At 29.9% G+C, this 12152-nt stretch overlaps 1 protein-coding gene across 1 annotated transcript; it reads left to right on the forward strand.

Annotated features, from left to right (window-relative positions):
* The first annotated feature begins 11540 nt into the window (after positions 1-11540).
* LOC145802826 (uncharacterized) lies at positions 11541-11912 on the forward strand. The gene has a single exon (XM_082895617.1). The coding sequence runs from the start codon at positions 11541-11543 to the stop codon at positions 11910-11912; it is 372 nt and encodes a 123-aa protein (XP_082751743.1).
* Positions 11913-12152: the final 240 nt, after the last annotated feature.

Below are 12152 nucleotides of genomic sequence, written 5' to 3' on the forward strand. Positions count from 1 at the left end.
AAATTCAAAATTCGAGAGGGAAGCTTAATTGCATTTGGCATAGTGGAGCTAACTGCAAGGAAGCATGATCAGAGGTCATGGAGGGATGGTTCGACGGTTAGAAGTCCATTTCGACGGTTGTCATTAAGAAGTATAAATAGCAGAGAAGGCCCCAGAAAAAGCCCCAGACTCAGATCCAAAAAACCAGTTTTATCTACTTTATTTTCTTTCTAGTTTTTACATTTCTTGTTCTTTACATTTTTGTATTTCAAATTTCTACACTGCACTTCGTTCATTGGAGTAGATTCAAGTAGTTTTGTTGTTGTAAACTTCTACGAGGCTGAATTGGATTATTGTAAGTTTTTCATTTTAATGAAATACTTCAATTGTTCTTTATTTGATTATTATTTATTTAATTCTCCTAAATCAAGCCACCAGTAAAAGTCCTCTTCATTGAGGCTGAAAGAACTAAAACATAATCGTCTGATAATTGGTTAGCAATTACTTTTCTGTAAGGACTGATTGATCTTTGCTGGCACGCTCACAATTACAATAATAAACCTTCAAAAGCCAAAAAGCCAGCACAATGACGATGAAATTCGATCTCCACCGCACACAACGTAGCCCTCGCCTAGATAACCGACTTTGGTGAAGAACTTAGGTCTAAATCCCAATGGATTTGGAGAAATCAAAGAGAGAATATGACTTCTAGAGAGAGAAGCTCCCAATCTGGAGTTCTAGAGAGTTTTAGAGAGAGAGAGAGGACTGAAAAAATGATCTAAAATATCAGATTCACGAACTGATATAACATGATCCGCTCGAGCGTGAAATGCCCCGCTCGAGTGTCAAATACGCTAACCCAATACTTTTGCAGACAGGTTAAACTTATGAAACCAAACATTCTCCGCTCGAGCACATAAACGGCCGCTCGAGCGGACAAGCAACTTCGAACGCATTTTGCATTTGTGTTTTGAGGGTGCTGCCCTTTAACCCCACCAGGGCGCTACCCTAGGACCCGCCAAGGGGCGCTGCCCCTTGGACCCCTATTAGCTGACCGGGCAGCCCGACCCCTACCAGGGCGCTACCCTTGGACCCGTCAAGGGGCGCTGCCCTCTAGACCCTTGCGGGCTGACCGGGCAGCTCGACCCCCGACCGGCCCAATCGAAGTGGCAAAATATGAAAGAATGATCGAAACCAGGATCGCTACATAAACTAATAAACAAACACCATTACAACAATCAAACAGTGAAAAAAACAAACTCCAACGCTAACACAAACAAAACTATAACTCTAAGTCGAACAGAGATCGAATGAAGATCTCCAACTCAATGAAGCTCTGATATATACAACTCAATGAAGCTATACTCGATAAATTTCTCTTGCTTTACAACTTGATAAAAGCAGTGGTTAATCTCGCATAACTTCGAATCGAAAAACAATAATCAATGAAGGAGAACTACTCTAGGGATGGAACGACAACAACATTGAGAAATTTGATTCAAATCTCTCACGAATATATGGATAGATAAAATTATCTAAAAAGAAATTTAAAAAAAATGTTACTGTATCCTCCATCAAGTACGTGCCTCTATGTGAGAGAGTTTATGAAGAAGAAGAATTACAGGTTGTCCTTTTCACCAAAAGGAGGCCCAATAGAGGAGTTTTGGCCAAATTTTCCTATTTTATATAGTAAAAATCAATGTCGTAAGTTTTACATTGTTTATAAATTTTATTAGTATATATAGCGGTATCACACTTCTCCTCTTCTCATCTTTAACCCCCCCTATAGTTCCCCAAGCTCAATTTGTTTAGGATGAAATAAGTAAAAAATGAAAAAAAAATTAACTTCTGAGTTTATTTAGTTTGAAAGTGGTGGAAAGTGTAAGAAAACTAATTTTCTTGTACAACCCATATTAGTATTGTGACTAATTTTTTATTTCCTGCAAAAAAAACACAAGAAAAAAAAAATTGAATGTGTGAATTATATATAACTAAACTTTTAAATTTTTCTATTTTTTTCTTACAAAATTTGTATCTTAATCAAATGCTTGTTAGAAAAAATATTTTCTTTTTTATTTCTGTTCTTTCACATCATTTTCTTTTAGTTTTACCTTCTACCGAATTTTCTTTTTCATCGAACAGAGCCTTAATGATAAAATTGAAAAAACAAAATAAAAAGATGAATCATTATTCTTATATATTGGTCCCTCTATATTAAAATCTTGGATCCATTCCCAAATACCAGAGTGCACAAAAAAAAAAGGAAAAAAAAAAAAAAGAAGAGAGAAGTATGACCACATTAATTACGTGATAATTAAGAGTGCTAAGTCAATGCCAAACTCGCACTACTATGGAATAGTTAGTTTGGTTTTGGAGATGCTACAAATACAAAAATCGATTGCATAATCAAAACACACAATTTGTTAGTAAAATCTATTTATGAAAAATTTTATGTATTTATGTACATTTTGTGTCTAATTTTATAACTGATTTATATATTTGTAGATTTGTTTAATAGAGATAGGAATGGTCAGAAAACAATGGATTGACAATTCATCCATCTTTTATGAGCATTTTCAAGGAACTCTTTAAGTGAGGCTGGTTATTATTATAACTAATATTATCATGTTTTAGGCACTCAAATAGGTTAGCTATTACAATAGTTATTTTAACAAAAAATTTCAAGGTTAGTTATATTTGAAGAGCCTTGAGAGATTTTTTAAACAGTTTGTGTGTATGACTAGGTAAAATAAGGAGTAGCATTGGAATATATAGATAAAAAAATAATAATTAAACAAAATAAAAAAAATACATTTTTTATATTTTAATGAAGAGTATGATTGGTGTTGCTCTTATGCCACAACTTTATAACCACCGTGTAATTATTAAGTAGTACTGAAGCATTATAGTATTATTTTACAACGTATTATTTTACGAATGGGTCCAACTTACCTTTGTTTGGTAGTGTTACAATTTTTCATTGATCGGAAATATCACATAGACATTGCAACATATAATACTCTAAAAATATCTATAAAAAAATTATAAAAAAAAATTCATAATGACCTTGCTTTATAAATTACAAATGTACAATCGGCTAATGCATCTATTTTTCTTCATATATTCTGTTTTGATTTTTGGATTTCATAATATTAAAAAAAAAATGAAACGAAACGAAAAAATGAAGTGAGAGATGAACTATAGTAATGCATAAATATTGGTTTTTCTTCACAACTATTTAAGTTTTTCGGGTTTGACAAATAAAATTTGTTGCTTTTTGTTTATAGTAAATCTTCTTTTTTTTTCATTTCGTCAATTTTTTTTTTTTTTTTGTAAGTCTATTAAACTCAAAGACCCCCCCCCCCCTTTTTTTTCTTTTCTAATGGACCATATTTTAAAAATATCAAAAAGAGAATAAAGGGAAAAAAATGTCAATTTTTCTCTTTTTAAATCTATTGGTTTTTTTTGACCATATCTAAAAATTAAGATAAATTGGGCATTTTTATTCAAACTAAAAAATTAGACTTAATTTTCAAACTCAATAATTTATTAAAATATTTAAGACAACACTCTCTCTTATATCTTTTCTAATTATTTATCAATCATCTCACTTACAAATTGAGTCTAAAAAACAAGCGTAGAAAATGGGTTTTTATATCATTTTTCTAAATGATACAAATTATCAGCCCAAAAAATAAATAAATAAAAACTTCTTTAATAGTTTATGTTAGTTAAGCTGGCATCCCATGTTTAGAAATTATATTCTATTTCTTATTGAAATTTGTCTATTAAGGGTGGGCAAACATTAATCTGAGGGAGAATTCCACAATATACACTCATTATCATATGAACTTTTAGTTATGTTATTTTCCTTTTTAATTATAATTTTTAGTTACGCTATTTTCTTTTTTAATTATAATATTTTTCTTTAATTATGATATTATTTTGAGATATTTAGTTATGCTTCACATAGTATTTGATTATGATTTTTTTTAATTATAATTTCAAAAAAATATAAAATTATATATATTTTTCTTTAATTATAAAATACATATAATACCTACCATTTAAAAAGTATATACATAATCTTTCCCATGACTTGAGAACTAGAATTCGATTAGTCGTGTCATGTCTACATTTTATAGATTCATTTATGCTCATTCTCTAGGAGCTAAACTTTTATTTTTAGGGTTGGTCCACCAATAAAAAATCATTTAAATCTCTCCTACATAAAAATTCATTCTTTTGTCCCCAATCGATCCTATGACATTCGGGAAATTATGTTTTCAGGTAATAATTTTTTTCAAGTACACATAATATCTTTTTAATACATACATAAAAAAAAATTAAAATTTTCAATATATGTCTCTTTGTTTCAACGGTAATGCTACGTAGCTCGAAAGAGCTTCCCTGAATTCCCCCCGAAACGAAAACGATGTCGTTCTCGGCGTTTTCATTTTTTTTTTTTTTTCAGAAGAAGAAGAAGAAAATCAGAAGGAAGAAGAAGAGGAGGAGGGACTGGAGGGGGCCAACAAATTGGGCTGGAGGTGGAGGAGGGGCGGGGGCTGCGAGGTAGAGGCTGCGACGACGATCGGCGGAGGCGGGGCTACGACGATAGGCAGAGGCGACGGCGGAGGGCTGCGACGGCGGGCGGAGGGCTGCGACGGCGGGCGGAGGGTGCTGCGACGACGACCTGCCTCCTCTCTCTCTCTCTCTCTCTCTCTCTCTCTCTCTTTCTCTCTCTCCCTCTCCTCTCCCTCTCCCTCTCCCTCTCCTTTCCCTCTCCCTCTCCTTCTCCTCTCCCTCTGTTTCAGACCTGCAAGACGAAGAAGAAGAAAAAAAAAAAAAAAGAATGCCCAAAACGACGTCGTTTTGGGCATTCAGGGGATTATGGGGGAGAAAATTCGAGCTACAAATCATTATTCTTGTTTCAATAATACTCTTATCTTCAATTTTAAAACCCCAAGCTATGTGTAGTTTCAATTTTTGAATTTTTTTTGAAAAATATAATTTAGTTTGACAAAAATAAATACAAAAAATATATATTTTTAAAATTTTAATTTTTTTTTTACCTTCTAAGAGGATAAAACATATGAAAATAATGAAAAACACCAATAAATCCTAAATTTTAATTTGTTAAACCATTGGGTCTTGCCTTTTATTTTGTAGACTAATAAATCCTATTTGAATGTTAAAAGCTCACTATAGGTCTTTTTTAGATTTCCCTCCTTTCCGAACATCAGCAACATTAACTACACCAACTACATCATCAACATCAACTACATCATCAAACATCACCAACATCATAAAACATCATCAACATTAATCAAACATCAACTATATCATCAAACATCAACTACATCATCAAATATCATCAACATCACCAACATCATAAAACATCAACTACATCATCAAACATCATCAAACATCTACTACATCATTAAACATCATCAACATTACCAGCATCATAAAACACCATCAACATCATCAAACATCAACTACAACATCACCAACATGACCAACATTGTTAGCATCATCAAACATCAACTACATCTTCAACCTCATCAACATCATAAAACATCATCAACATCAACTACATCATCATACATCATCAACATCACCAACATTGTGAATATCATCAAACATCAACTACATCTTCAACCTCATCAAACATCATCATACACCAATATGAGATACAATATATTGATATTTATACAATATAACAAAGAAAAAAGGACTAAATGGTTTACAAAAAAACACTCAGGACTAGATAGAGTAACATTTCTCAATATGGGATTTATGAGTAATTTTTCTTTTTTTTAATTTATTATTATTTTTATTAAATTAGTTTTTAGTTTTTTTTTTAAACATATTTAAAACCAGACCAAACAGAACCTAATTTTTCTTCCATTCACCCACCCTTCATTTGCTACCGTTGCCGTCATTTTCAACCCTCCATCACCATCACCACCACCACCACCACTACTGTCACTCTTAACTCATTCCCTTTCATCCTAGACCTCTACAATCAACCTTCAAAGTGGGTGATTCACAGCGGAGGCTTGTGGAAGTGTATAATTTATGGCAAAAAGTAGTTCTAGGCAAAGAGGGAATAAGGCGATTAGACGGAATGACAGAGGAGAGAGATGATGCTGGCAATAGAGGAAGATTGTGGTGTTATAAAATTAAGATTTGAGTGGAAGAAGAAAAAGACATTATGGTATTTTTATTCTAAAACAGAATTGTATTATGAAAATATTTCATTAAATGTGTGAATTGAGAAAAATTGATGTGTGAAAATAGAATTACCTATTACTTCCAACACCTCCTAATATAGTTTCTATACCCACTGTCACTTACCTCCCTCTCTTTTCTTTTGGAGGTGGAGGGTTAAGCAGTTGTTTTTTTTTTTAAAAAAAAAAATAAAATAAAATAAAGGAGACAAAAGAAAAGGGATGAAGGGGATTAATTCTATTTAAATAATATTTCTATTATGATCAGCTATTTTTTAATAGTTGATAATTTTGTAGCAAATTATAAAAAAATAAAATAAAAAATAAAAAATAATAATAATAAAACTTATTTAATGTTTTATGTTAAGCATAACACCATATCCCATATGAAGATATTATAGTCCATTTCATATTACAATTTTTCCCTTAGGAATGGGCAAATGCTAGTTCGAGGGGCTAGAGCTCGATTAGTCATACTAATCTTAACGTCTTCCTTGTAAAATTCAGACCTAATCTTTAAACAATGACAATTTTATCTGCCTAATGCTTGCCCCACTGTGTTATTTTATTTTTTAAAATAGCAATTGGTATGAAATAATTTTTTTTTTCAAAATAATTTCTTGTAAATTATAGTTAAACTATATATATGTTTATGTATATGTAAATATACATTCCATTTGCTTTGGCGATTTTTTTTTTTTAATATGTTTTTCGTATTTTCTGATATTTGATACAATGAAAAATAAAAGTTAACGGAAAACATTTTCTATAATTTAAAAAAAAGGCCTATATCAGCTAAAAATATTTTTCACTTTTAAAAGTCAGAAAATATTTTCTGAATTAAAATCTTAGCAATAGCATTACACTACCACTGCCACTCTCACCTCTACCACCACACCACTATCCTCACGGCCGCTGTCACCATTACTATCGCCATTACCACCGCCACCACCCCACTACCATGCCACCACCTCCACCTCCACCTTCGTTTTACCACCACTACCACGAAACATAGAAAATATTTTCCATTTTAAAATATTTTTTTATCTAAACAAATGTAGCTATAATATTAGTTTAAAAAAAAATGTTGCTGCGAATGCAATGTTGAAGAGTACTTTTAACACTATTGTTCTATAAAAATATAACTTAAATAAATATATGTAGTAATTTCTTATGATGTTAAATTATAGGATAAATTACACATATTTCTCCTGAGGTTTTTGACAAATACAAAAACCTCCCTTGTGGATTATAGAAACCTCTCCTATTTTTGCTGACAATATCAAGATTATCCTGCGTTAATTTAGCAAAAACGTTGTTACTTTTCTAGCCAAAATGACTATATTATCCCTCTGAACTAATAAGGTATTTAAATGAAAATTTTCACTCACCTACACTGAGGTTTTGCATATATATTATTAAATATCCATAAATATTATAACTTAACATCCTTATAGTTTAATGTAAGACCATAATAATTAATACAATACTTATCACACTTATTTCACACTATATAAACAACGAAATATTTATCAATTTTAATTAATACATTTATTATTTAATTTTTTTTCTTTTCTTTTTTTAAGTTGAAAAAAATGAATTAATTTTTTTTCAGCAATTTATCTTACTTATTTATTCATATGTAAGAAAATTATTTATCCTTAAATTGTTAAAACATTATTAACAAATTTTAATTTTTATCTTTGAGTCATTAAATTTCTAGTCGATACATATTTTAAAAAAAATATGTGAGTTATTCTTACATGATTAAAAAAATTAAAAAATAAATATAGAATTTAAAAAAAATCTAATCGCCTTACAATAAATTAAAATTAGTTAATAGAAAATGAAAGATGAAGAAACCTTTTGAGAATAATAAAGAATTCAAACAATTTCTCATTTCTTACCCCTAAAAATAAAATTAATCTTTACTTGAATGGAGAAATTATTTTTGAATACTAAAATACTCAATTAATATATTCTCCATCTTTATTTTTCTCATTTAAACTATTTTCATTAAGTTAAATGTTAAAATTAATTTCTTCACACCTTCATTAATGCTTAAATTTTTACTTTATTTTTTAATTTCTCCCTTTTATTGTGTTATGTTATTATTTATAGCGAAATGTTATTATTTAAATTATCTAATACTCATATAATGTCATTGACGAGGTTGAGAAATCAGACTCTAATACTAATTTAAACACACAACGAAATAAAACACTTTCTAAAGAAAAAAAAAATGTAAATGTAATTTAATTTACCGTATTAAATATATATGAAATTATTATTTATTTTTCATAATTCTTTTTAAAACATAAATGCAATTTCTTAACTCAATTTTTTTACACAAGTTTTTGAACTTTTATAAACAAAAAAATAAAATAAAAATTCAACCATTAATGGAATGACAAATAAATTTTAAGATTTAATTTAATAAAAATAGTTTAAATGAGATAAAATAAAGATGGAGAAATAGATTTTAAGTAACACAATGTGTGAGTTGAGTATAAAACATGTGCATTCGGCAAACAAAGCATATCTAAACCCATCCTTCAGAGGCCCAAATTGAATCTTGCCCATTGTATTGTCAAGAAGATGAAGCACTAAGCATGCTAAATGATGTACCGAGTAAGTGGATTAGGCAGAATTGGCAAGCAATTAAGCCGAGTACCAAAGTGGGCCCAGACTGTCCCTTTCCAAAGGTATAATAGGAACTTGGGTTCTAACATTCAAATGATGATGACAAACAGGTCAAATTATGTAGAAAATATCTATACCATCTACACCAGAGGACTTTATAAAGAACGTACATACAAGGAAAAATGTATGCACTAGGAACTAATTGAACTTTGTCTTAAAAATATCATACTCGTTCCCTCCCGTACACAACCTACTAATTTAACCGTCGGATTGTTAATTCTGGCATCTCTGACCAAAGTATTTCCTATTTTATATATTAGAGCGAGGATTAAAGAAAGGTCTGTTTGGGATGAAATAATATTGAAGAACCACTCCTCACCCATACATAACAAATTAATTCAGTATTTTATTATTCTCAAATAATTTTTCCATTCAAATAAAGATTAATTTTAATTTTAGGTATAAGAAATGATAAATTGTTTGAATTGTTTATTATTCTCAAGTGATTTCTTGATCTTTCATTCCCTATTAATTAATTTTAATTTATCGTGAGGCAATTAAATTTTTTTTACTTCTATTTTTATTTTTTTTATTTTTTTAATCGTGTGAGAAATACCAACATATGTTTTTTTAAATATGCATCAACTAAAAATTTAATGACTCAAAGATAAAAATGAAAATTCGAGAATGATATATGATTGAGAAAAGATAAAATAATATATATTTTTTAAATATGAATAAATAAGTAATGTAAATTATTGGGAAAAATATGTATGGATTTTTTATAATGTATATGCAAAATCTCAAGAGATGTGAGTAAAATTTCTCATTTGAATAGATAAAGTAATTAATAGGCAATTTTGTCATTTTTGGTATGACATTAGCAAATTCTGTTAAATAGCTTAACAATGGGAGAATCTTGATGATAGTTTCAAAAATAAGGGAGGTTAGTATAATTATTGAAATCACAGGAAAGATCCTTATAATTGTCAAAAATCTTAGGAGAAGTTAGTGTAATTTATCTTAAATTATACCATACTAAAGTAAAACTCAATTTGATAATAATAATAATAAGCAAAATGAATTTTTTTTTTTTTTTTTGGTTTGCCACTTTATTGAAAGTAATATGTTCAAAAATGCTTGGGACTCTCAAAGTTGGGGACCCCCATAACCTCCAAAATGATGTGGACCAATCATGTGTTTTTATTTTTTCCTTTCCTTTCTGGACCAATCACAAGTGAATGAAGGTTGTGGGGGTTTTGTTTTTTAGGAGTCTATAGTATTGTTGTAATATGTTTAACCATAATTAGAGATTTGATTCACAATAGATTTCTGTATCTTACCTTTGGGGTATATTTGATTAGCAAGATTAATCAGGAGGGGATTAATAATCAATAAGATTAGTGCATTATTAATTATCTACAGGGGTGGAGCCATGTAGGGGCGAGGGGGGTCACGTGTCCCCTGACTTTTCATTTTTTTTTCCATTTTTTTTGGGTTTGCGCTGTGTGGTGTGTATTAAAGATTCGAAAAATTTGCTACTCTCAGGTGACGCAATCACCAGTGCCTCTGCCATTTTTTTTTTACTGGATGGGTTTGGCTTTGGTCCAGTCCAAGATCGGACTGGACCGTATTGTTGGGCCTGTGGAGGCCCACCACGGGTCCCGTTTTGATAATCTGAACCGTTCAATATGTAGAACTCGTTGAATACTATATGCTTGTAAAAATCATGTTGATCGGATATCGATAACTTTGTGATCAAAATAGTTTTTTGCCAACCATTAATCTTTTCACCGTCCATTTTTTTTTATATATACAAAACTGATTTGATCACATAGTTATTGATAATCAATCAACGTGATTTTTTACAGGCATATAGTACTCGACGAGTTCTACACATTGAACGGTTCAGATTATCACATGGGACCCGTGGTAGGCCCTCACGGGCCTAACAACACGGTCTAGTCCGATCTTGGACTGGACCAAAGCAAGGCCCCTTAATGGATATATATATATATATATAGAAATTAGTATTTAATAGGATTCTCCCATTGCAGGATGATTACGATACAAATAGGTTAAAAATTAATTTTTTAATTTTTTTTAAATTTTTTATAAAAAAATAGAGAAATAATATGATTATAAAAAATTAAAAAGTAAAAAAATTAACTTTTAACTAATTTTCTAGAATAAACCTATATAGTGGTATATGTACCCTTGATGGATTTGTTATTAATTATGAAGATTATCAATTTTATTCCTTTCCATTTTAAAATATTAATTTTTTATTTAATTTTTTGTTATCTTAAAATATTAATTATTTTTTTTAAAAAAAAATCAAAAATTAAGTTAACATGAATTTTTTTATTTTGCTTTTATTTTAAATTTATTAATATTAATATACATAAAAGCATGAAATTAATGTTCTCCAAACGAATGATATGTTTGTAGCTCGAGGGAGAAAAAGGCACAATGCTCAAGAAATTACAAACTTACATCACTATCGTGATGAATTATTCTACCCTATTTTGGATATGCAAATTTAAGAACTAAATGATCATTTCAGTCGAACATTGAGTTGTTACTTTGTGTGGTATGTTTGAATCCATCCAACTCTTTCTCCAGTTTTGACGAAAAAAAAAGTTAATTCATCTTGCAGAATTTTATCCCGAAGAATTTTCTTCAATGGAGCTCATGGTACATAATGATCAACTTGATACATATATTATCGATATGCTATCCAGTAGTGAGTTCTCAAGGTTGAATGGAATTGCTAATCTTGCTAAGAAAATGGTGGAGATTGGAAGAAACAAAGTATATCCATCGGTGTATTTGCTTTTGGCTTTAGAATTAATCTTACCTATTGCAACTGCTACTATTGAGAGGGTATTTTTAGCTATGAATATTGCGAAGAATCGGTTGCGGAACCGAATGTGTGATGAATGCATGAATGATAACTTGGTTGTCTACATTGAGAGAGATATTTTTGATAGCATTGACAATGATACTATCATGGAAAGATTTCAAAAAATGAAAACTTATCAGGGTCAATTGTAAAAATTTAAAATTAAAAACTTTTGGTAATGAATATTAATTTTTAATGTTTCATATTAGCTTGAAAAATTATTATTATGCTATTGTTATTAATTGGGGAAGAAAAATTTTGAGATTACAATTAATAGGTGCCCCTCCTATATTAAACTATTGGCTCCGCCACTAGTTATCTAGTTAGATTAATGAGATATATAATTTTCTCTTGCCAATGTTTGTTTTGTAATAAATATAAAAATACATAAT

Source organism: Camellia sinensis, chromosome 11, assembly GCF_055761805.1.
Source record: "Camellia sinensis isolate YWXY chromosome 11, ASM5576180v1, whole genome shotgun sequence".
Taxonomy (NCBI): Eukaryota; Viridiplantae; Streptophyta; class Magnoliopsida; order Ericales; family Theaceae; genus Camellia; species Camellia sinensis.

Coding starts and splice junctions, on each gene's coding strand:
- LOC145802826 (XM_082895617.1), top strand. CDS start 11,541: ATGGAGCTCATGGTACATAATGATCAACTTGATACATATATTATCGAT.